Genomic DNA, 27686 nt, shown 5'->3' on the forward strand with positions numbered 1-27686 from the left:
AGGTTCTAGTAAAAGAAATTCAGTCAAAAAAAAAAAAATAGCCTCACCACTTCTTTCAAATATTGATTAAATCATCATTCTAGAAATTAGACAAAAGTGATTTTTCAGAGAGAAATAGAGAAATTACTTGATTAGCTATTAGAATTGCAAATCACTGATTCTGTTGTGTAGAAAAGAAGATTATTGCCCAACAAAGTAGTTTATTTGGCATCTCTTCTATATTTATTTGAGAAAAAATAAAAAATAAAAAGACTGCTTTTATGTGCAGAAGCTAGAAGTTCAGTTCCTAAGAGAAAAATATTTTAAATATTAAAGCCCTAGCATATATCACCCTTCTGTTTCCGTGCACTTCTTTCCATTATGAGAAAAATGTATGCAAAAGCTTGTCCTTCACAGATGTTAATTATCGGGATGATGTGAGCTGCATCGTTCCCAGTTTCTTTTGCAAAGCAAATCCCAGCAGAAACTAAAGAATATAATAGATGTGGTAAAAGTTGTTTAGAATTTGCAAGTGCCACTAACAAATGAGGATCATAAAAATTATACCAAATATAGAAAGTATTCTATTTAATTCATTCAATTCTTAAAATGAAATCTAGCTGGCACCAAGGCTCACTAGGCTAATCCTCCCCCTGTGGTGCCAGCATCCCGGGTTCTAGTCCCTGTTGGAGCACCAGATTCTGTCCTGGTTGCTCCTCTTCCAGTCCAGCTCTCTGCTGTGACCTGGGAAGGCAGTGGAGGATGGCCCAAGTGCTTGGGCCCTGCACCTGCATGGGAGACCAGGAGGAAGCACCTGGCTCCTGGCTTCGTATTGGTGCAGCACGCCGGCTGTATTGGCCATTTAGGGGGTGAACCAATGGAAGGGAGACCTTTCTCTCTGTCTCTCTCTGTCTAACTCTGCCTGTCAAAAAAAAAAAATGAAATCTAGAAGCCACTAGCCCATGTAGGATGTAATACTGAAATGGTATATTTAGATTCTTCAGATATTAAAAATAATTGATTAAAAATTATTTTCTTAGACATGTTTACTTTGCTCTAAAATTTGAACTCTAATAGGCTAATTGAAGAATAGGCTGATTTAGTAGGCTAATGAAAGAAAAAGAAAATACATTTATCAAGTTTTCAGTGCTCATATTATATGGTATTCTCATGGTTTCAATCATGCTCTATCAGCAAGCACTATATAGGAAAGGATTTACATGTTGCATTCCTGGTATCCAATCAGTGCCAGGCATATCATAAATGCTCAATGAGCACTTGTTGAACTAAATATTTAATAAAATGGAAACACATAACTATAAGCTGAGCATCCCTCACTTTGAATCACAAAGACCCATCATGGATGGAGCAAGGAGTGGTGAGTGTGTCAGCTTCAACAGGTGCAGTTTATAGACCTCTTGCCCTAGGTGGCTCTCACCCTCTGACCCCCACTGCCTGCCAGAGTGCCCCAAATACAATTAAAGTAATTCTCTTTTTAGGTTCAAGGGAGGAATAGTCTTTATTTTCATAGAATAATAAACAGTCCTCTAGGGTATTAGCATAGAATAGATGAGTTATAATACTAAGTACAATAAGATAAAATAAAACAGATTAGAAACAAGACAGAAAGAGATCATTGGAACAAATGACAATAATACAGGTTCTCAATGCGTATTTCTTGAGGAAGTGAGTAAATTGATGAACAAATGAAAAAGGGCTGAGAGTGGCTATGCTGGAAATGGGTATGCTGCTATGGTGCTTGATAAATGAATTGTTTTAATATAAAACCTCTACCCTCCATCCAGAGCTCTAGATTACCGCCCTTTCAACCAGCTCACCAAGCTTTAATCCTTCCTGTCTAAAACACTTTGGAGGGACTGCTGGACAGTATTGAGAGCTCTAGCCAAAAATGCCTTCTTCATCCTACTGTTTTGCTGGGCACATGGTCTGATGCTGTGATCTGGAGTAACCTCATTTTGTCCTGGAGAGGGGAGATGAGGGTGAGTGTCGTTTCACAGAGGATGGCCAAAGATGGCGCTGGACCAAGAGCTGGGATAAAGGTTTACTGGGGAAGCCCAGAGGTGGATCTGGGCTTGTTGTGTTCTTAAAAAGTCAAGGAAGCCAGTACAGCTGTAGATAAGTGGGTGAATGGGTAGGGACCAGCCAGAACCCAGTAAGTAAGAATGATAAAGAGAATAAAAGGCTTTAACCCTGCCAATGATGCCACCAATCTTCAGTCTGGCTGCCTGAGTAAATTCAATAATTTTCCCCATAGACCCTCCAATAAGGTGGGAAATTTTAACATACTTTATCTTGGCCTTTTGCTTTGTGTTTAGCCTAAGTTCATCAAAAGTATCCCAATCAAATCAGAAAATGTATTGGTGTTGCTGTGTAGTAAGGAGAGGGGTGAAAAGGTGAGAGAAGAGAAAAACACAATCAAGCAACACATTACATCACTGAGCTACCAAGAATCGCAGCGTTCTGAAAGTGCCAACGCCTTTCCTTTTGCTTACTGCTGTCAGAACACCAGCCCTGCTTGTTGTTAGCTCTGCACCGAGGTCTTGTTTAAACAAGAGTCACAAAGAAGTGCAAGAGATCTCAGGTCCCAAATAGCATGCAAGTGATGATGGGGGCTTCAGGACATGCTACCCCCAAATGTGTCACATTCTGAAAAATGCTGGAAGCATTGGTAACTTGGTAAAGTTCAGATTGCAGGTTTTAAATCTAGTTTGTCTCTAAAGCTCATGCTCTTAACCACTTCATTATAGTACCCCTACTTTGTATTAGATGCTTACGTTGATTTCAGAACTTGAATCATCTCACTGAAAAAACATACAGTTTAGGAAATTTAATGATCAATCTTTAACATACATCACCAGGATGTGGTTATCTGCAGGCAGTTAAGATAACTTGGCAGGAATCTCACATCACTTTGTTCTTTGTCTATTCAGGTAGAGCTCTATTTGAATTTTCCATATCAGTCTTCTTTTTGTTTGTGACCTTTCTCAACACTTATTTCTAGGGCCTACTGATTCACATCATCAGCAGATTATGCAATTTAAATTTCCTTCTATTTGCCTGGACATGGAAAGTGGTCATCTTTCATTCAAGCACATCATATAAAGAACAATTACCAAGTCCAGTTCAACCAGTCTAACGTTCCAATTAAAATGTAGTTATCTAAATTTCAAACTTTCCAAAGTTTGATATTACGGTAGAGCCTCAGGAAAACTATGAATCTATTGAAAGTTATTTCTGCCACTTTTAGACAAAGATGGACTTTTCTTCCCTGAAGCAGTTCATAAAAGACCCCCCTGTGAGAGGTGCCCCTCTGCACTCCTGTCTCTGAGAAGAAGCTGAATAAACAGGCCTGGCTAATGCTCCTTGCTCTTACCCTCGGGCACAGCTCCTCTGCCCAATCACTTCTCCGTGATGGGCCACACTTCATCAGTCCCACTATGAAACCACCTAGGAGCAGCTCTCTTCTGGACTTCCCTTTCTCATAAAGGCTGCCATGCCACATTTATTTATTTTAAACACATATGTGTGCTTTGCTCTTGGTAATTTGTCTTTTGTCATAGGAGCTTCAGCCATGGTCCTAGGGTGGGTAGGGAGAAGCCATCTGCTCTCCTCTGCAGTGACAAGGGTGCCATTCTGTTGGTGAGAATCTGGGCTTGGTCACATTTTCTTTCAAAAATACAGTAAGTTCTACATTTAAATCATTTACATATTCCATTACTATTTCAACTAAAAAAACTTTAATATCTGTATACCTCATCTGCTACAAAACTTCCATCATATTTACATTAAGGAACAGATGGATCTTTTTCTCTGCTAAAACAATTTCATAGGGGTCGGTGTTTGTGGTACAGCAGGTTAAGCCTGCCTCTGATGCCTGTATCCAATACGAGTATCACTTTGAGTGTCGGCTGCTCCACTTCCAATCCACTCCCTGCTAATGCACCTGGAAAAGCAGCAGAAGATGGTCCAAGTGCTTGGGCCCCAGCTACCCATGTGGAAGACCCAGATGGAGCTCCGGGCTACTGGCTTCTGCATGGTCCAGCCCGGGGTTGTTGTTGCCTTTTGGGGAAGTGAACCAGCAGACAGAAGCTAGATCTCTCTCCTCTGTCTCTATCCCTCTCTGTCTCTCTCTCTTCCTGTCTCTCCATCTCCCCCCCCCCCACTTAACTCTTTCAAATGAATAAATCTTTAAAAAATTAATGAAGCAAACACTACAAAAATATGCATGTTAATTATACAATATTTAGATTTCTGATATAATACTTTTGATATCCAATTGATTTCACAAGCACATTTTCTCTACTAATTTTATGGCTGACAGTGGGGCAGGTAGTTAGATTTATGCTTTCCAAGTCACAAGTAATTCTGCAATGTTTTAAGTAATATTTTACTTCATTTTCCTTATGACTGATTATGCCCACTGCACAAAGGCCTGGATCACCAATGAATGCCCCTGCACCTAATAAGCTGCAACCAGGAAACTGTGTGATGGATGAAAGAAGGCCCAGAACAAACAAATGGATCTGCATGTATTTAGTACTCCGTTCCATCTACTTTCCTTTAATTCTGCCAGCTTCCCAGATCCATCATGTTACACAACTGGCCCAGTCGATGTTTGAAGACACCAAACGTATGTTATGCTGTGCCCCCATGAGAGGATGTCTCAGCCGTGAGCCATGGAGAGGATGTTTCCAGACGTCACAAACCAACCTTCCCTGCGGCCCTGGCTTTACTGAGCCGGAAGCCCTGCCTTGTGTGACCCATGTAAAGACATCTAGGTTGAGCCTGCTGCACCCAGAAGGATCTGCTCATGTGTGTCTTGTTGTTTCTTGTTTGTTTTCCTAAATCTGCTTACTATTAATGATTTTATTTTCAGAATAAAAAGAGAAAGGGGACATAAAAATGGATTTACTTGGCTATTTAGACTTTCTTATGTTTAAAATACCAAAAGCACTTTTCACAAAGGAAATACATATTTGCATATGCTCATAAAATATTTATGTTGAAATATTCAAAACAGAGCCATTTGTGATCCCTTAATTAGTGTTTTAGTAGCAAAAGAACTTAATTAAAATATAATTTGTTAATTCATCAGTGTTGGGGTATAACTCTGACACTGTTTTCAGTAATTAATAGGTCCTAAAGCATATGATTTATTTGGCTTTCATTGTGTTTTCTCTGTAATACTCTCTTCTACTTGATATCACTACATTTTAAAAGGAAGGGTATCAAGTTAAAACTCGAAGTTTGAAAAAGACACATGGACAATATCACCAAATGGCCTCCAGTTGAGTGTCACTTTATTTATTTAATCACTGCATGAAAATGTCCCCCATCCTCTCACACCTATTTCACCTGTTTTGTTTTTCTTCTTAGTGTCACCATTTAGCACCTCCATACTGTTACAGATTAGTTGTTTAGCTTTTCCTATCATAAAGGAAACTTTGTGAGATAGAGAATGTGTCTGCGCACCCCAGGGCTGTGCTGCAGGGCCTGAGACAGTGCCTGGCACTGTGCAGGTACTCAGGATGCTCCTGACTTCCATGAACACCACTGGAGAGCACACTGTTACAAACAACCGATAGAAAAGCAAACAACTTCAATATGGTGTTCAAATAGATTCTACTTATCAGCAGTAGGCAATATTCAGTAAGCTGGGACTATGAAGGTCCTAAAAGCATGATAAACTACAGTCTACAGGGAAACACAACAATACATAGAGCTTTCACAAGATCTGTAAGGTTGGAAAATAAAATTAAAAACCACCACTTCATTTTTGGTCCCTGGGTAGATCAAAATTCAAATTGCAACTGTACTAGACAAATGAATGACACATAGAATGTATAAAAAACACAATATCTTAATGAATTCTTTGAAACAGCAAATTTAAAATATTTATTCATGTTGTATCAGGGGCCACTGTCAAAGTGAAATCACAGCCCGCCCCAGTCCTTTTAGAATCCTCCGCTGTGAGGGGAAGACATGAAGACAGATGTGCGTCTCACTCAGCAATGAGCCTAGTACTAAATGTGCTGGTTTTCCAGGCAGGAGTCCTCACTCTAGCCTGGGAAATCAGGGAAAATTTCAGGATACTGTCACATGGGAGGTTCAATTGCACAGAGCAGCAGTTAGCAACCCACTGAAGAAGCTGGGGGCCCTGGGTTGAGGCACTGGCAGTCTTCAAGAAATGGCCATTATGGATAAGAGTTAAAAGGCAAGAAATAAGGCACATAGTTGGCAATCCACATGCACAAAGATCTCTGATGTACAACATACAGGGCAGCAAGTGATGAGAAAAAAACAAGTGACAAGTCAAATACTGATGTTTTACACTAATAGCATGCAAGATTTCTTACAAGAAAGGTAGTCTACAACGCTGGTATACTCTGTAGAGGATAAATGGAGCTCATAACTTCCGCAAAAGGATGTAAGCTCTGATGTTACTGACCAGACACCGTATACTAGGTGGAAGCGCCCCATGTGTCTGAGTCGCCCCTTTCTCTTACTTCCCCAGTGGTACAGCCACAGTCACCAGAGTCTATGTCTCTCCTTCATGAAATGAACCACTTGCTAAATTGCTACTTGGGATCAGAAGCCAGTTGCAATTGTTAGTTTATTAAATGTAATAAGTTACAATAACAAAGTGTTAAAATTATAACCCATACAGGTAGAAAAAGCTAAAGATTTCCAAACAGAATTACAAAAATCTTAACTTCTGTACTTTGACTTGTGGTTTTAATATTACCAGTCTAATACACTAGTACTTCTCAAAATGGATTTTTTAAAAATACAAAAAAGAAAAATGAACATAACTGTACAAATACTTCTTCATTACTCAAGTAACTTCAAAAATGGGAATTAGAAATAAATCTAAAATGACTCTTTCTATGAACAGTGACTCAAAAAGACTAAATTCTCTACAGTCCAATGTTGTCCTTTGTAGATTTTTTTGAAAGTACTTAAGATATTCCATAAATGGAAAGGAGACAAAGATATTTTCCAGGTGATGGGTTAGTGTTCCTCAAGAGATTGACCAGTGCCTGAAGAATAATGAAAAGACGAAGGTATCCTGGTGTCACCCTACTAACCTTAATTTTCTGTTAAGTTTTAAAGAGTTAAAATTGAAATCTTAACTCCATTACTGAGATAATATCAAGATTTCTACACACATGTGCATACACATGAAACTATTATCCCCCCAAACACACACACAAATTATAGACATATAAGAATGGGAGTGGTGGATTGGCATAAAATATTTTTTGTACAAAGATTTATTTATTTATTTAAAAGGCAGAGTTACAGAGAGGCAGAGAGAGAAAAATAGAGAGAGAGAGAGAGAGGCAAAGAGAGAGAGAAAGAGAGAGATCTTCCATTCACTGGTTCATTCCCCAGATGGCCACATCCAAAGCCAGGAGCCAAACTTCCTCTGGGTCTCCCATGTGGGTCAGGGGTCCAAGGACTTGGGCCATCTTCTACTGCTTTCCCAGGCCACAGCAGAGAACTGGATTGAAAGTAGAGCAGCCTGGACTTGAACTGGCATCCATATGGGATGTTGGCACTACAGGTAGTAACTTTACTTGCTATGCCACAGTGCCGGTGGCAGCATAAAATCTTTTAAAGTCTATTTTTTGTGATATTTTCCAAACCTATATTTTACTATTTTCAACAAAGATTTGATTTACATGTATGTTATGATATATGTGTGCACATATAAAAGCATGCAATACGCATCACCTCATTACATTTGATTAAAAGAAAAGGGCTTCCAAAAGAAATAAAAAGAGTACTTTATTCCACTGATTTTTCCTACATTGGAAAGTTTTAGAACTAATCTCACAAAAGACTGTACCTCAAGAAAGACTATATCTCAAGTTGGTCCTTTTCTCTGTGTCTAAGCTATGGTATTAAAGTAATTGAGAAAACAATCCTACAGCATTGATGGAACGAACTCTGGTCAATATGACAAAAGAAGCTATAAATGCTGGATAAAACATTGAAAAAATACGTGGCCCTTCTAAAAAAAAAAATAAAAAAGACAGATAGCCAAGTTTCCAGAAATGCAGGGGAAACTCAGATCTAGAGAGGTGGACAGCACCAGGTGAAGAAACCTAGAGGCAGACCCGCGTGACTGCTATGCAGCACCTGTGCCCGATGGAGACCATCCTGAGAGCACAAACAAGGATGCCTCGCAACCGGCAAACGAGAGACCCCGAGAAAAGCAGATTCAATTCCTACTCTAGGAACCAAAGACAACAGATGACGTGCATGTATTCAAATTCTGTAACCTGATTAAAGACAGTCAGAGAAACTATAAAGCAAGAAAAAATATGAAAATAAGAGCAGGGTGATCTTTTAAAGAAATAGATACAAAATTTAGTATTGATGTTCACTAAAACTAAATATGAAAAAAAAAAACCCTCAATAGACAAGTAAGACAGTAGATTAAACCTAACCAAAGACAATGAATTAACAAGTTGGAAGACAGAGCTAAGGAAACCAACCAGGAGGAAACATGGTGAAACAAAGAGAGAAAATAAGAAAAAGGAGACCAAGAGACGTCAAGGATCAATGAGAATGTTTAGCCTGTATTTAGCTGGGACTCCAAAAGTCCTCAGTTTTAAATCAGATTGAATCTCAAGTCAAATAAATTTTTAGAATTCAAACCTAGGTAAAAACATGAATACCAGTATTTATTTCAAAATATAAAGTGGAACTTTAGCATTAGCAATATCTCATTGAAACTGGGGATTGCCACAGCTTGTACATACATAGGTCTGATGTTTGGCCACCTGAAGGTCATTTTACAGGAAAAATGTACTATTTCTAAATATATTAATAAGGTTAAAACAGGACAAAAACAAAAGGGTGAGTACATTGCATTTACTGGAATAGATACCAAATTATAAGCTGGTAAAAGTATTATAGGTTCTCTCAGATTGAAAAATTTGAATACAGAAATTATTTGAATCATCTCACCAAAGCTGCAAATGTTTGACATATGCTGCATTAAGGACTGAAAATGTATGACCTATGCAAGCAGAGGTAATTTCTTTTAGATCTGTATTCTTCGGACACTTAAATTTCTTCTTTGAATAGTGATCCATTTTAGTCAATAAGTTTCTTAAGATCAGAACCTAAATCATCTAGGTTAGAGGGTCCTGCACTGTGTCCTATCCAATATTAATACTCAACTGCTTTATGAATAGACAAGTCATTCTGCCTAAGCATGGATAAGGTCACATTATTTCTCTATAATAGAATATAGTCCAGTAATGTACAAAAATATATTGGACTCAGCAGTTTTAAATAGAATCTTGACAGGAGTCTCTGACATAACCTCTCTAAACACACTACAGAATTATCTATGAAGATACAGGATAAGAGGAAACCCCAACATCAAACTGAAAACCAGTATAGTCACAAATGCACAGGCAGAAATAAAAGAAATGTGAAGACGATGAGGCCAATGGAATTGGATTGAAAAGTCACAATTCATAGTGAGGCACCCATCCAAAGGGAGGTAAGCAGCTTTTCCACCCCTCTTACACTTTCTGCCACTCACTGCAAGATACATAAAATCTGGAATAAAATGAGGGGAAGCGGTAAGGGATAGGAGATAACTATGCCATCAACCTTTTACTGTGAATTAATAGACCTTTAAGATAAAATTCTCTCCACTTCCACTGCATCATTAATGTCATCCCCCCAATATCCATTCACAGACAACTCTCAGAAACAACGGAACACTGGGCAAGAATTAGGTACGTAGACTCCCGATAGCCTATTGCATTTTGTCCTACAAGGTAACGTCCCACAAACAAAATGCTACAGTTAAGGACAAAAAAGACAGAGATGGGTACTTGTACGTCTCAGGGATTTTAAGTCTTTGTTTAATCCATCTGTCTTCTTGTCAGAAGTTAAAGAAAATCCCCATTTTAGGCTAAAAGAACAGGACCAAATGAAACATAATCATACTAGACACAAGTTACTGGGTAGGTGCTGGCAATCCACCCAAGAAGAGCTAAAATTTGAACTTTCAACAGTAACAGATTGATGCAAAAAAAAGCATAATAATGCTCTCCTCTAAGATTAAAAAAATGGAAAAAGAGACTAAAATATTGAAACTGATAGAAATGACAGGATAGAATATAAGCGTATAGTAATCATACAATATTTGTTCTAAAAAGAAAATGGAAAATTATCACAAAAATAACCAGTGATATTACAAAAGAAAAGTTTCCTTAGTTGAGAAAAAGGTTCAAGTACACAGATAATAAACTTACTAGATTAAAGAAGAACGAATAAAAAAATAAGATATACATGGAAGCAACTTTTAATTAAGCAAAAAAAGTATAATTTTCAAGGCTGTCAAACAAAACAAATAAGTGAGCAAATAAGAACAGATTGCTATTAAAGGAATAAAAACCAAACTTGTCTTAATTTCTCTCAGTAATCATATGTTAGAAAATAATGATGGTACATTCCACAGAGAAATAGAGGGAAAGTATAATTTAAGCATGTTTTTTTCTGTCAAATTGTTAAATGTACATCCAAGTTGAAAACTTGTATTTTTAAGATACTCAAGGATTCAGAAATATTCAATCCATGTTCCTATTTTTTATAAACTTCATTAAATATACACACAGATGAATCTCAATAAAAACACAGGATTTGGGAATTTTTATCTAGAAAGATTTTTTTACGTTGTCCTTTATTCAAGAATTCCATCTTGGAAGATCCATAGGATTGTTGCTATAGATGAGATGTGTTAGATTAAGAGCAGAAATTGACTTTAAATAATTTTACCAACGCTTCGGGTCCGTTTTTATGTTTTTCCCAACATGAAGAAATGTACTTCATATTCAGTAATCTGTTTTTTAAATACAGGTTACTATCCCCTTCAAAAACATGCTGATGACATGCTCACAATGACAGACTCATGAGGCTGGGGCACTGTACCACAGGAGTTACTGTAGGAAAGGCCACCTGCGTGTGGCCTTGCTAACACACAGCTACACAAGGAAATACTTTGGTGTGTATCTTTTTCACAGGCCTTAGTAATTACTGATGAAAAATTACATATTAGAAGATGGTAGTCTTAAAAATAATTTTAACTTATAAAGACTTGTTGTCTTATTTTATTTAAAGATTTATTTATTTATTTGAAAGTCAGAGTTACAGAGAGAGGAAGAGAGAGAGAGAGAGAAAGAAAGAATAAAAAAAGAAAGAAAGAGAGAGAGAGAGAGAAAGAGAGAAAGAATGAGAGAGAGAGAGGGAGATCTCCCATCTACTGGTTGACTCCCCAGTGATGGCAGCAGCCAGGGCTGAGCCAGGAGCTTCATCTGGGTCTCCCACATGGGTGGAGGGGAAAATACTTAGGCCATCTTTCACTGCTTTTCACAGGCAATTAGCAGGGAGGTAGATTAGAAATGGTGCAGTCAGGACTTGAACTGGTACCTATATGGGATTCCAGTGTTGCAGGCAACTACTTTACTCACTACACCACAATGCCAGGCCAAAATTTGCTGTCTTAAAAAGACTTACTAAAAATATCTCAGGATAAATTTATCTTCGACATACATTTCATCATTTTCCAATTTTTTACAAGTATGTTTATTACTTTTAGACTAGGAAAAAAACCCTGAAAACTTAATAATTAAATATGTATATTTTTATAAACTATTTAATGACAAAAATGTTTTTTAAAGACCTTTTATATAATATCTCAAGCAAGCTCTTTTCTGCAGCAAAAAAACCCGCCTCTATGTCGGTTGTGTGAAAAGAAAGGTAGGACGGAAACTCTTCTGAAAGCATTAATAGTTTTTATTCCAGTGAGTGATGGAAATGATCAATGATTTATTTATTCCTTCTGCTTTCTAGTAAAATAAACATGCTTATATTTCACATTAAAACAAAACTTTTTATATGTAGTAGTAAGCATTAAAATTTATATTTCATTTATGAGTTCAACAGATTATCTGACCTGTACTAACTGTCACTTGGAACTTTCAAGGTCTGGATAAACTTTTTTGAATAAGATGAGCAAAAATTCCTCAAATATGGATCAATACGGAGCTAACTGTTCATTAACATATCCTACAGATTTTACCTTAAAGAAAAGGAAAAAATTTCAGTACAACTGCAGAGGGTTGAAATTCTCTATGTAACTTAAAGGATCAAGTCTTAAGAGATACCTGAACTCATCTAAACAGAAACAATGATTTTAATTTTTAGTAATTATTCCTTTGATCTGATTCCACTTGTCATCTGTCAAAAAAACTTGCGATCTTAATAGTGCTTCAATAAACAGCAGGGATATGGGGTAAGTGACAACACAGCAGGAACGACCCATTAAGATAGTAAGGAATAGAACTGGAGATTCACCACCCTGGCAGACACAGAAATTCACCAGAGGCTCATTTGTATCCCCAAACGGACCTTTCAGACAAGCACCAAGACAAATTTGTAGTATAAAGACTGGAGCAGTGAAACTTCCGAAGTTGCAACATTTGCTTCTGGGAAGGTGACCACAATCTCCTTTCTTCATGGGATAGTAAGTGACAATACGCTCTCCTAGCTCTGGCACCCTTAACACTATCACAACCTCTCCTACTGCTCAACAGTGGTGGTCGCCTAACTTACAAAGCAGGAGTGATTTGTTTTTCTTCTACTTGTCAGTCTACTGAGATCTGAAACTTACAACAGGGCTTGTTTCCCCTAGGGTCCCTGGTAATGTGAATTGTCTTTAGCCAGTGCCTAACAAATCACTGTCACAGAGCAGCAGTCGACCTTTCTTTTCAATCTATGCACTTTCCAGGAGTTATAAATCAGTTGACTTTCAAGCTCGATGAGATGGCATATGCCCTAGTTTGAAGAACAGATGGAGGCTTGGGGGAAAATTGTTTCTGCAGGCTTGCTACAAGCAGCTCTGCTCCATAAAAGTGAACCATTCGCACTAATTTCTCACATAAATTATATAGGCAGCAGGGAGCACCAGCCCATTCAGCAGAAAATCTTTCATCTAGCTTCCAGAGGTCAACTAACCAATTTGAATTAAAGTTATTTCTGATACACGGTTGTATTTTTATGCTGCATACTTTTTAAGATATAGCAATGTACACCAAATAAAAGAATGGGATTGTGTGTGCAGTTGCCCCCTCCAAAACACACAGAATAGTACCTTAATTGTCAGAGAGGTCTTTTTTCTCGAGATTTTTAGAATAAGCACTGCCTATTAATTAATCACTGGGGAATTAATAATAGGAATGAGTGGAACAGCTCTCTTGTACAAAAACCAGGTGAATTATCACTTCTTTTGTAAAATCTGCCATACAAATTCTAATAAGACCTGTTACCCAATCTCAGGCTTTGGCAGTTATCAAAAGATACAGAAGCCCAGAACAATTCCAACAGAGCAGTCATTCTCCCTTAGATGAAACAAATTATTCAACTCTAATAAATTTGCTTACAAGATTTCAAAAGTCAACATAACCTTTACCTGAGGGGCACGAGACACAGCACTAATTTTTTTGCAAACTTAAGAAATGGAAACATTAAGAAATTTTAAGGTGCCAATGGACTAAATAATAAATCAAAATTACAGAATCCCATAACTGTACTGAAGACGAATAGATCAGGTATCATATCACAGTGTGACTTACTTTAAAATGCAATAATGTTTACAGGTAATGAGCTATCATGGTTTGGGGCTGATTTTAATTGTGAGAAAATTAGTGCACATTTTAATAATAATTATATTCAATAACTGTTTTTCCCACTAGGAAATTATCAGTTATGTCAATGAAAACAGTCACACTGACAGGGTTTTTTATAGTTCATGAATACCAATGCTGCTGAGAACTGAGAGGGGCTGAGAAAAAGGTGGGGATATCAGGGAGGAAGTACTAAACGGATTCAATTCAACACGGAACCGACGGTGTTGTCCAAGCCACTGTCAGTGGGCATTTCAAAGACTGGTTGAAGTATTTAACGTATGCACAGCCTTCTCTTTGATTGATAATCAAGTTGGACATATACTGTAAGTCATTTAGAGAGAGAAATGAACTTGTCATTTTGGAAGTGAGCTTCAAGAACTGAGCGGTCTCTGGAGGAAGCACTGGTGGATAATCAGAGGAGCAGCCTCAGGACAGGGCTCAGCCCTCCTGAAACTGGCTTCCACGCTGCTGCTGCTGCTGCTGTTCATCGTTCCGTTTGCTACTGTGAGGTGGGTCTTGGGCAACATTTTACCCAATGTTTATTCTTTAGACTGTTGCATGATCATCTCAAAATACAAATATTTTAATAACCAAGAAACAAAAACCATTGAATTCCCATAATTGAAAAGGGTCACGGGGCAGTGGGTGTTTGGCCTGTTAAAGACACGCTTGGGATTCCCCAGAGTTCATTATCAGAATGCCTGGGTTCAAGCTCTGGAGCCACTCCTGATTCTGGTTTCCTGCTTATGCAGACTCTGGGAGGCAGCAAGTGACAGTTCAAGCACTTGAGTCCTCGCACCCATACAGGAGACCCAGAACGAGTTCTGGGCTCCTAGCTTTGATTGGTCCAGTCCTGGCTGTTATGAGTACTTGGGAGTGAACCAGTGGATGGAAGACCTGTCTGTCTGTATGTCTCTCTGCCCTTTAAATAAGAGGTAAATGAAAATTTTTAAAAAATAATAATTTTAAAGGTCATAGAAATCATCTGGCACACTGTTGTCACAGATAAGGAAATGAAGCCCAGAGAGTGTGCGGCATGGTCATGAAGTCTAGTGTAGAGCAGTAAAACTTAAAAACAGCCGGCTCCAGCAACGCTTCACCTTCACTCAACAGACACCACTGAGCACCTGCTCTGCTCCAGACACCCTTCCAGGGCCAAGGACAAGGGAGCAAACCAGCCAGAGCCACAGACTCAGGTCCTTGCCTGAGAGGATTTCAGGACACGCCTATTCTCAGTAATTGTGATTTGGGGTACATTTTAGGTCCTGTTTTTCATTTGCTCTCATCTGTCTTATTTTTGCTAACATTGTGTGTTTTATAGTTCATGTAAGACTACTTAAATTTTGGAATAATGTGGGATATAAAATATATGCCAATGACATGTTCATATAAATGATCATTGATAAAAAGTATTAGAAAATTGTTTGTGGTTGTCTGATGAAATTAATTTGAACTTACATCAGTTTTTTATAGAACAAAGTCTTATGACACAACCTTTCATCAGGAGGTAACTGTGTATTAATCAAATGACCTCAGGGTAATTATGCTTTTGTAGTGAAATTTTATGTGTCTCCAACAGGCCAGCGAGGAAGACACATTTCGAACATTGAGTAGAGGCTACCCAAGTCCATTCTCACGTACACCTGCTTATGCTTTATTAATTTATTTCAGAATAAGTGACTCCTATATTCTTAGGATTGTATCTATGAACTACATTGAATCTGATATCTTTGTGTTAATTATCACATTAACATGAAAAGAGTATCAGTTGTAAAAAAAATTTAAAAGTGACTCCTGAAAATCATTTACATTTAAAACAAAGGAAAAATAGGAATGCAGAAAATGAGAAAAATCTCGAAGATAAATGAATAGTTTATGATAGTATATAGTTATTTTTAAAAATCTGATGTGCCTACGATATTTTGCTCAACTGTCTCGAGGCCTCTATTGAAGTGATTATTTTAAATGACTTGCATTTACATACTATTCAAAACAGTGACTTGAAATCAGAATTCATACTAAACTGATGAATCTCACAGTGCCACCTATGATTCATATTTAAGTTCTTTATTAAGTGTGTAAGTGATGATTGTTATTTCAAGTTCACTCAGATGAACGCTACAAATGACTTCAGGTTTCTGCCCAACAGAGAACCAGAAGGAGCCCTGGTAAAATTATAGAGGGGAACATGGATTTCTCAAAGTGAGGACCAACAAGAGGAAAGGCAGGAGGAGGAAGGTGAAGAGAAAGAAGAGGAAGAGGAAGAGGAGAATGAAGAGGGAGAGGAGGAATTGAAGGAAGAAGAACAAAAGGAAGTAGAAGGAGGGGAGGAAGTAGAAGGTGAGAGGAAGCCTCCAGGTTGACTTAGAGACCCGGTGTGCAGGGGCAGCCAAGGATGCCCGGAGGTGAAGTAAGAGAACAGAGTTCACACTCTCCTCTGACTCATGTGTCACGATGTAGTTTTAGTGCAATTCAAAACTTCTTTGCATCTACATTTACATCTCTCGTCACTCTGTGTCCAGCAGAGTGTTCTGAATGTTTGGCAAGTTGATGCAACGTTTTTCCTCTCTACACAATTTCCACATGCAAACTTAGAGTGGGGCCCACCTCCTAACCCAGCTCAGTCTTATAAGCATGTGATTCATATTATAGGATTATGGGAAACTGAAGATGAGAACACAGTTTTAACATTTGCATTGCTCATGCCAGTGGTCTACTTGGGGACTTATCCAGACTGTGCAGCTCTTTTTCACTCCCATGCCTATAATGTGGCTCTTGAAGATACCCACAGGTGAATAAGCAGTTTCTTGAATGTTAGTGAAGTTCAGAAAAATGTAGAGGAAGAAGCAGATTAAAATGTTTAGTTTAAACAACTTTTATACCTTCTTATGGCTATAACCATTGATTGGCAAGAATTCTTCAGTCATGCTTGAAAAATGCAGATTAGGGGGCTGGCACCGTGGTGCAGTAGGTTAGGATGCCGGTTCTAGACCTGGCTACTCCTTGTCCAATCCAGCTCTCTGCTATGGCCTGGGAAAGCAGTAGAAGACGGCCCAAGTGCTTGGGCCCCTGCACTCACACAGGAGACCTGGAAGAAGCTCCTGGCTCCTGGCTTTGAATCACCTCAGCTCTGGCCATTGCAGCCATTTGGGGAGTAAACCAGTGGATGGAAAACCTCTCTCTCTCTCTCTCTCCCTCTCAGTGTATGTAACTCTACCTCTCAAATAAATAAATAAAATCTTTTAAAAAAAATAAGGAAAATGTGGATAAAAAATTTATTCCATTCCATGGTTTTCCTGGTAAATTTCATATTTTGGATCAAATTTACAGTGTTTACCTTTCTTTCTTTCTTTTTTTTCTTTTTCTTTTCTTTTTTTTTTTTTTTTTGGTTTTTTTTTTTTTTTTGACAGGCAGAGTTAGACAGAGAGAGACAGAGAGAAAGGTCTTCCTTTGCCGGTGGTTCACCCCCCAAATGGTTGCTACAGCCGGTGCACTGCGCTGATCCGAAGCCAGGAGACACATGCTTACTCCTGGTCTCCTATGCGGGTGCAGGGCCCAAGCACTTGGGCCATCCTCCACTGCCTTCTTGGGCCACAGCAGAGAGCTGGTCTGGAAGAGGAGCAACTGGGACAGAATCCAATGCCCCAACCAGGACTAGAATCTGGGGTGCTAGAGCCGCAGGCAGAGGATTAGCCAAGTGAGCCGCAGTGCCGCCAACAGTATTTATCTTTCACATATAACAAACTTCCCATCAATAAGTATACAGAAAATTTTACTGTAAGTACGGACATGTTACAGAATTTTTCTCATATTTACTGAGGAATTTCTGATAAATATACATAACTAAGATGAGAACATAGCTATAGGCTTTTATTTGGGTAGCAGATTCAAGCACTTATTTTTGACTGCCATTATTTTAATCTAGAGCTGTACAGTTTAATGTGGTTACCATGTGGCTATTTAAATTAAAATTAATTAAAACTAATTAAAATTCAGGTCCTCAGTCCCAGTAGACACATTTCAAATGCTTAACGGCCACATATGGCCAGTAGCACTGGATGAGACAGTGTCAACGGAGCACATTTTCACCATCGAAGTAAGTTGTATTGGACACTGCTGTGATCTTCAGAGATACCATAAGGAATATACTACACAGGACAGGGGACAGCGTTCAGTCTGCCTGGTTGCTTGGGCATCTGGAACAAATGGGCACTGAATTGTTTCATCAGTTCAGGCTGAGACTAAGAAAGCTAAACATTAAAAACATTTACCCATCTCTCCCTCTTCTATTTTTTGGCTTTTAGGTTTTGTGTAAGGCGATATCACAGAATGCCCTTGTTAGTTCAAGAATGCCTGGTGTTTCTAACATGGTGATGATCAGGTCAGCTCATCCAGAACACGTAGAAGGGAAATTTGGTAACTTGGGCAGGGAGTCCCACGCCAGAAACTTTAAAGACAGGAATGAGCCCGGGATGCTGGAACAGACTTCATCACAGCTGAAGGCTGTGAGTCCTAAGCATTTCAGAGGCAAAGGCCTCTTAAAAGCTGATAAAAAAAAAAAAAAAAAAACAGACCTTCTTATCACCAGCATACTCGTTTCAGGCACTCACAGACCTCCTGGGGTCCTAAGGGAATCCCAGAGTGCTGAAGGAGACCCCTGCTCTCCTGGCGAAGCACTGCTACTCGAGAGCCTTCAGAAAGAAGAGCTATGGCACTACTGGCATTCTGCCCCAGTGTACAGAGGGGTACAGTGCAGGGTTTTCATTTTTTTGTTTTTTGTTTTTTGTTTTTTCCTTTGGTGGGGGGGAAGGAAAGTAGTTCCTTTAATATTCCAGGCCCCTTCTTCAGGAATGTCATACTTATAAAGTCCTCTATCCCTACACAGCACCAGACTGTCCCCATAGTAAATGTACCAAGGAATAAACATGAATAGACTGAGAGAATGTTCAAAAGCCTATGTTTAATAATATCAATGCCTTATGTTTAGTTACAGTAGTAGAATTGAAAATAGCAGCAAAGCCCTAAATAGTAGAAGTCTACAGGTTCTGAAATAAATAAGATGTGTCTCTAAAGTTATGCCATTATACTATCAATGACAGCAAGTAAATTGATTCCTCCTTATTATGACTTTTCTACTTGCTGAATCAGTACTATAACAAATAGTAGCTTAAAAATTAATACAACCCTGAAAAGAAAAGCAGTTTACATTCCTTTATATCCCTACCAACTGTTGGATTATCAAAGGTAAGGCAAAATGTTTTATCCCATATTCTTATTAATAATTTACTTTCAAGATAATTTTTTTCTAGTGTTCTGACACTTCTAAAAATTATTCCTCAAATTATTTGAACAGGTAAAAATAAATTGTATAAATTATTTTTACTAATACAATTTATATGTAGGCTATAATTACTTATAAAGCCAAAATACACTCATTCACTTTTTACAAAGAATTAAGAAATATTCTTTTACACAACAGGAATCATGTCATTGAGAACTCCCAATGTGTTATCCTGAATGAATCAGTACATAGATAAGAAAACAAGAAAAGGGGAAATCTATGTAATTCATCATGCATCAGTACATAGATAAGCAAATGGAAAATCAATGTAAGTCATCAAATAGAAACGAAGGTCCAAATCACAGCAAAACTTTAAACTACGCCTTACATTAAGACCAAAGTATCTAAAATAGTTATAATTGCTATGTTCTCTTTTTTTTCATTGTAAGTATGTGTTCCTTTAACAAATTCACATTCAGATATGGATGATTAAATGCAAGATAATGTTACTCAACACTCCATCCCTCCTCTTAGAAAACTGAAGGTTTAATGACAAGGATACCACAAGGTTTCTCTTATAACTTAGAATAATCCTAAATTCAATAAATGAATAACAGATGATTGCTCAAGATTTAGAAATATTTGATAATAATGTGACAATATTTTCAAGACATACTAGATTTAATGCCAACAATTTTTTCAGTTTTTGCAGAGAAGTTCATTTCAATGCATACTTCTAAGCTATTTACTTGGACAAATTCTTCAATCTGATTATTTTACTTTTTAACATAAATGTATTTGTTCCTAATAATAAACAGTGCCTCCATCCACCTTCAGATAAGGCTACTGGACTTTTTAGTCAAAGGTGTCAATGCTTGAGTTAACTGCTATTTGGCCAAAACCTTTTGTTTTCCTCAACCTGATGTGACTCTCATATGCAAGCGACTGCTTTGCTCTGCAGGCAGAGAAGCACTTCTAGCCGATAAATATCACCTAAAGCAAAGTGGCTGATAACAAAAATAATTAAATAGTAGAAGCCAGTTAGAGATCAGCATTCATTTTTCAAATTAAATGTAAAAGCCTCCTCCACTTAAGAGATTGGCAAGTTTTTACAAATAACATCAGTGGGCCTTTTAGAAAGAAACACGGCCACATTAGAATGGAGTCATTAGGCAATACATTTATTTTGAAGCCAATTAACCTTTTGTCAGAAGAATGTCGGTGCTGTAATGGCTTCGGCAGTGGAGGTCAGCCTCTAACAGGGCACGTATGACAGCCCCGGCGCGGGCTGACACCGGCTGGGAGAGAGGGGACTGGGGAGGAAGGCTCTGCCTTCTTTGTATTCTACTCTGCATTTCCAGGGAGCACACAATCTTGACCTATCCATTTAGGTAATTAAAGCTTCCATTTGGAAGTGTCCTGCAGGAAGGTGAAATTTGGGGGAGATAAATGGCTGTTGCTCTCCTTATCCAGCTGCCAGTTGCATCATTTGATGGACTGCCTGAAACAGGCTGGGCTGCTAGGTTCTCATAAAAATAGAGATGAATTGGGCAGCAGACAATTCTCCAAGGGAAGCACTCTGTCATTTCCCTCTTTGCAGGCTATAATTTAATTGTTAGTCAAGGTGGACGGCTGACACAGGGGGCTTTCTCTAAGAGCTTACCCACCAGCCTCCTTTTGCTAAGACATGACTCCAGTTTATTTACTTAGCAGCCAAGCTTGCTTGGCAGTGGGAGATGTCACTCCAGCAGGCACAGCTGGCTGTCACAGCTGTGCCCTCACTTACCTTCCAGGCTATTTTGTTTCCTTTCGAATCATGCTCAAGGGCAATTGGGAAGTCTCCTCGCTCATAAAATTTTCGAAATGCTGTAGGCTTGGTTGGTCTTTCTTTAAATGCCCCGGCAGTTGGAGGGCCTCTCACCTTAAAGGAATAAAAAAACAGGAATCAAGTTTTAAAGCATAGTTGGGGGAGGGAGAAGTTTTGTTTTGGGGGGTCTTTTTAAAATAGTTCACTTTGAATAAAAATGTTGGAAGATAACATTGCTGGTAAGATAAAACAGCTATCTCTTGTAAATATAAAAATTGAGGGAAGAAAATTATTTTATGGTCACTATTAAGTTTCTAGTTTATTTCAAGCTACTTTAGAAAGCATTCCTAGAACTACTACCTTCTTTTTTTTTTTTTTTTAAAAGATTTATTTATTTTATTTGAAAGAGTTACACAGAGAGAGGAGAGGCAGAGAGAGAAAGAGAGAGGTCTTCCATCCAATGGTTCACTCCGCAGTTGGCCACAATGGCCAGAGCTGTGCTGATCCAAAGTGAGGAGCCAGGAGCTTCTTCCAGGTCTCCCACGTGGGTGCAGGGGCCCAAGGACTTGGGCCATCCTCTACTGCTTTCCCAGGCCACAGCAGAGAACTGGATCGGAAGTGGAGCAGCTGGGTCTCGAACCGGCACCCATATGGGATGCTGGCACTTCAGGCCAAGGTTTAATCCAGTGCGCCACAGCGCCAGCCCCAACTACTACCTTCTTAGAAGGAAGGTGGTCCTGACTTGATGTTTAAGGAAAGAATTTTATTGGGGTATCTAGATTCAGTGTGTTAAAACTTTAAACATTTCCAGTAACTGTAAACTGTAATCTCAGGTACAGTATACTTTGTGGAATGCCAAAGTAGTACACTTACAATATTTCTTTTCAGACCTTGTATATATATGCACAAATGGTGGACTATGTTCTCATGAATATTAACAATGAAACTATAAAAACTGATAAAAATTAAGGAAAGAAAAAAAGTAGCTTACTATGTTTGTGTGTGTTAAGTTACATTTGGTAACACAAATTCATGAGAAAGAAACATTAGCATAGATGAGAATCTTTGACTCTCAAAATGAAATTTTCATTAGAGTAATAGTTCCTAAAATTTTTTTCACACTTATATCTTTTCAATCTGTCTTATTTGTATCTGTACTAATTCAATAGGTTTCAAGATTCAAAATGACAAATGAAAACTTTAGAAAATTATAGCCAACTGTATTTTTCTTTACATATAGTCTAAGCATGATTTTTTTCCCTATTTGTATAAAAAAGTAGACATTTTATGTACCAGTTTAATGAAATCATTATTTTGATAATACCTAATATGGACAAGATAGGAAATAATTTAACAATATTTTAAGATCTTGCATATATCAGCTTTTAATATTTTTGTAAAAATTTTTACTTGTAGCAAATATTTTAAATTTACATAAAAATAAAATATATAATAAATACATTAGATATGAGAAATATATTTAATGCATAAAGGTATGTATTCATAAGATATAAAAAGATACTTGGAATTGAGAAGGATATTAAGAGTTTTATTAAGAAGATTAAATGCTGAAGTGGAGTTGCAGAGTGAGGTAACACAAAGGCCTTCATTAGCGTTTATAATTTACTACCGAGCACAAGATTCCCAGTATATGATTACAGAAGTAACCTGGTGATGCTGGCTGTCACCAGTGGGAAGGAAGCTCTCTTTGTTATTGAAGCTTTGAAATTTGTTGTGGTATTAGAATTATTAGCCACCATGTTCAGCCAAATTCATTCACTGTGAAATCAGCACCTGTATTTGATGACTTTGGTGCAGATCACAGCTGAAGGCTTACACAAGGGAGAACAGTTTCAACTGCACCACTCTTACGGAAACTGGGGAGCTACGACTCTTGGACTTTGCAGACTCATGGAGTGGGAAGTTCTGAATCACACTGATAAAGGATTTGCTGATTTTAATTTTGCCAAGAAGTTATTTAAAAGACAAAAGATTGCCATCTACCAGAATGGCAGCATTTTAATACTATCAAAAAATGATAGACTACAATCTAAAGCAAGAAAACTTAGCCATATATATCCAGTATGAAGGCACAAACACAAATTTATAGAAAGTTACAGCACAATATGTATATAACGGGTGCACACACACGTGTCTATGTTACTGTGGACTACTGATTACTGCTCGGCAGAAGCCTCATTTATTTGCTTATATAACTTTTTATTGTGATAATGGCAGATCCACACGCAGTTGTAAGAAATAACAGACACACTACGTACTGTTTATTCAGTTTCCCCAATGTCAATATCTTGGGAAGCCACGGGATGCGTCACAAAAGGTTACTGACATTGACAAACTACAGAGCAGTGCTCCCCCCACACAGACCCCTCACCTTCTCATACTTCTGCCCTGTGCCCACCAGCAACAATGAGCTGGTGTCACTTTCTCTAATATGGTTACTTCAACAATCATACAACAGTGTAATCCTTTAGGATTGTCTTTTTTTTTTTTTTTTCATTCAGCATGAACCTCTGGAGATTCAGATAACTTGCTGTGTTTATCAATAGTTACTGCTTTTTAATGATGGAGAGTATGCAAGTAGCATGGTCGATTTATTTATTTACTTATTTTTAATAGAAAACTTTTATTTAATAAATATAAATTTCCAAAGTACAACTTTTGGATTATAGCCGTTCTTTCCCCCATAACCACTCTCCCACCCGCAAACCATTCCATCTCCTACTCCTTCTCCCATCCCATTCTTCATCACGATTCATTTTTAATTATATACAGAAAATCAACTCTATACTGAGTAAAGATTTCAAAAGTTTGCACCCACACAGACACAAAAAGTATAAAGTACCGCTTGAAGACTAGTTTTACCATTAATTCTTATAGTACAACACATTAAAGATGGAGATCCTACATGGGGAGTAAGTGCACAGTGACTCCTGTTGTTGACTTAACAAATGACACTCTTGTTTATAGCATCAGTAATCACCCGAGGCTCTTGTCATGAGCTGCCAAGGCTATGGAAGCCTCTTGAGTTTGCCAACTCCGACCTTATTTAGACAAGGTCATAGTCAAAGTGGGAGTTCTCTCCTCCCTTCAGAGAAAGGTATCTCCTTCTTTGATGGCCCGTTCTTTCCACTGGGATCTCACTCACAGATATTTTTCATTTAGGTCATTTTTTTGTCACAGTGTCTTGGCTTTCCATGCCTGAAATGCTCTCATGGGCTTTCTAGCCAGATCGAATGCCTTTAGGGCTGATTCTGAGGCCAGAAGCACAGCTGATTTAACCATTTACCACTAAAAGTCATCTGAAGGTCTTCTGTTTTTGACCGTTAAGAATAAAGCTATGACTGTTTTGTACACAACCTTTCTCAAGTTGAGGAAGTTTACATCTATCACTATTTTTTCTCAGAGTTTTTAACTATGAATGCGTGCTCAAATTGTCAAATGTGTTTTCTGTATCAATTAAATACTCATGTAATTTTTTTCTTTAATCATTTATTGACATAGAGTTTTGGAGTTTTCTAATTAAAAATTTAGTTTCCCTTAACAGCTATAGAGCTGTTCAAATGATCTGTTTCCTGTTGGGTGACTTATGGTGCTTGTATTTTTAGAGGAATTGGCCTTAGCCTCTATTATTTTTATATATTAAAAAAGATTTAGTATTTATTTGAAAGTCAGTAAGCGTGAGAGGGATACCCTCCATCCACTGGTTCTCTTCCCAAAAGGCCACAATGGCCTGAGCTTGGGCAGACGGAAGCATGGAGTCAGGAGCTCCATCCAGGCTGTTTCCCCGGCACATTGGCAGGAGCTGGATTGGAAGCAGAGCATCTGGGACTAGAACTGGCTCTATCATATGCAATGCCGTTGTCACAGGCAGCGGCTTAAACTGCTGTGCCACAACTCCAGTCATGGCCCTTGTCCTCTACACTGTAAAATTTATGAGTATAAAATTATTTATAATTTCCTTTTTGATGTCTGCAGGGTCTGTGATGATATTCACTCATGCATTCTGATGTTTGGTAATTTGTGTCAGCTTTTTTCCCTCTGCCAGTCTTCCTAGAAGGTAGCCAATTTTATTTATTTCTACAGAGGCCCATTCTTTGTCTCTATTATTTCTCTGTATTTAATTTCATCCACTTATGTTCTCATCATTTTTATTTTCTTTCTTCTGCTTGATTTTTGCTCTCCTTTTTCTGTTCACTTTATGGGAGCTTAGATTATTGATTTGAGACTTACCCTTCTTTCTAATGTCTGTATTTAGTACAATAAATTTCTCTCTCAGCTATGTTCTGTACGTTTGAAAGGTAGCACTTCATATTCACTCAGTACAATGTATTTGAAATTTCCCTTAAGATCTATGGATTATTTAGAAGTATCTGTATGATTTTTAAAAAATTTTGAGTTTGTTTTATTGTCAAGTTCATAATATATACTGGCAGGTGCTCCATGGCCACTTGAAACAAACATGTACTACGCTGGTGTTGGGTAGAGTGTTCTATATAAATTTATTTGATACTGTTCCTTGATGATGCTGTTATGCTATTCTACATCCTTGCAGATATTCTGACAGTTATTACAACAATTGTTGAGTGAGAGGTGTCGAAGTTTCTGCTTGTAATTGTGTGTTTGTTTATTTCCCCCTTCAGTTCCAACAGAGTTTGCACTTCATGTATTTGGCCACACTGTATCTTGGTTTATTTTATTTATTTAAAAGACAGAATTACAGAGAGAGGTATAGACAGAGAGAGAGGTCTTCCATCCACTGGTTCACTCCCCAAATGGATACAATGGCCAGAGCTGAGTCAATCCAAAGCCAGGAGCCAGGAGCTTCTTCCAGGTCTTCCAGTGGGTGCAGGTACCTAAGGACTTGGGCCATCTTTCACTGCTTTCCCAGGAGCACTAGCAGGGAGCTGGATTAGAAGTGAAGCAGCCGGGATTCGAACCAGCACCCATATGGGATGTCGATGCTGCAGGCTAGGGTTTTAACCCATTGCACCACAGTGCTGGCCCCTATTTTTATGCCTTTTTTATAGAGCAACCCTTGTTTTCAATATGGAAGTTCCCGTAATTGACCCCCCTTTTTTTTATTTATTTGACAGGAAGAATTATAGACAGTGAGAGAGAGAGAGAGAGAGAGAGAGAGAGAGAGAGAGAGAGAGAAAGGTCTTCCTTCCATTGGTTCACTCCCCAAATGGCCTCCCTGGCTGGTGCTTCATGGATCCAAAGCCAGAAGCCAGGTGCCTCCTCCTGGTCTCCCATGCGGGTGCAGGGGCCCAAGCACTTGGGCCATCCTCTACTTTCCCCACCCTGGGCCACAGCAGAGAGCTGGACCAGAAGAGGAGCCACCAGGACTAGAACCCAGCACCCATATAGGATGCCGGCACCACAGGTGGAGGATTAACCAAGTGAGCCACGGTGTCACCCCATAATTGACCCCTTTTTCACATTATACAATGTTCTTCTCTGGTTCTGGTAAAAAATTTTTCCCCTAGAGTTTACGTTATCTGATACATGATAACTGATATAAATTTTCCCATGGAGTTTATTTTATCTGATACATTTATTTGAAAAGGGAAAGTGACAGAGAGAGAGAAAAAAAGAGAAAGAGAGAGAGAAATATCTTCCATCCACTGATTGACTACCCAAATGGCCACAAAGGCCAGGGCTGTATCAGGCTTGAAGTGAGGAGCTTGGAACTCCATCAGGGTCTTGCACAGGGTGGTAGAGGCTCAAGTACTTAGGTCATCATATGCTGCTTTCCCAGGTGCATTAGCACATTAGCAGGGGGTTGGATAGGATAGGACTCATATCAGTACTCATAAGGGATGTTGGCATCACAGGCAGCAGCTTGACCCACTGTACCATAGTAAGAGGTCCTCCAACTTTCTCTTTTATTTTACTTTTTTTTTTTTTTTTTTTTTTTTTTTTGACAGGCAGAGTGGACAGTGAGAGAGAGAGAGACAGAGAGAAAGGTCTTCCTTTGCCGTTGGTTCACTCCCCAATGGCTGCCACGACCGGTGCACCACGCTGATCTGAAGGCAGGAGCCAGGTACTTCTCCTGGTCTCCCATGGGGTGCAGGGCCCAAGGACTTGGGCCATCCTCCACTGCACTCCCGGGCCACAGCAGAGAGCTGGCCTGGAAGAGGGACAACCAGGACAGAATCCGGTGCCCCGACCGGGACTAGAACCTGGTGTGCCGGCGCCGCAAGGCGGAGGATTAGCCTACTGAGCCACAGTGCTGGCTATTTTACTTTACTTTTTAATTTTACTTTAAGGCAGAGTTACAGAGGTAGACTCTTCCATTCACTGGTTCATACCAGAAGTGGCCACAACCACCAGTACCAGGCCAGGCTGAAGCAAGCAGCCCTATCCATGTCTCCCACATAGCTGCAGGGGCCCAGAGTCTTGGGCCATCCTCCATTGCTTTTCCCAGGTGCATAAGCAGGGAGCTGGATTAAAAAGTGGAGAAGTCAGGGTTTGAATCGGTGCTTCTATGGGGTGTCAGTGTTGCACATGGTGGCCCTTCTGTCTACGCTACAATGCCAGCCTCTCAACTTTCTTTTGATTTGTACTTATTTCATATATCATTTTCCATTTCCATTTACTTTCAATTTGATTATATCATCATATTTGAACTGAGCTGTTTTGTAAACAGTTTATTATTGAGTCATAGTTTTTAATACACTCCACCAATCTAAGTCTTTTGATTAATATATTTAACCATTTGCGTTCAGTGTAATTATCAATGTATTAAAGTTTAAGTAGGCCATGCCATTTTTTTTTGTTTTGTTTGTTCTATTTTGCATCCTTTAGTTTCTTTTCCCTGCTTCCCTGTGTGTTACTTGAACATATTTAGAATTCCATT

General features: G+C 38.6%; 1 protein-coding gene across 5 annotated transcripts in view; it reads right to left on the reverse strand.

Annotated features, from left to right (window-relative positions):
* The window catches only part of PACRG (parkin coregulated), a 578050-nt gene that overhangs the window by 435081 nt on the left and 115283 nt on the right, over nucleotides 1–27686 (reverse strand). For all 5 annotated transcript variants that reach the window (XM_017345476.3, XM_002714988.5, XM_051855185.2 and 2 more), the window contains exon 2: nucleotides 20786–20920. In XM_017345476.3, coding sequence (XP_017200965.1) covers nucleotides 20786–20920 — 135 coding nt within the window. The remainder of the gene's footprint in view (nucleotides 1–20785; nucleotides 20921–27686) is intronic.

The sequence above is a fragment of the Oryctolagus cuniculus genome, chromosome 5 (assembly GCF_964237555.1).
Source record: "Oryctolagus cuniculus chromosome 5, mOryCun1.1, whole genome shotgun sequence".
Lineage (NCBI taxonomy): Eukaryota > Metazoa > Chordata > Mammalia > Lagomorpha > Leporidae > Oryctolagus > Oryctolagus cuniculus.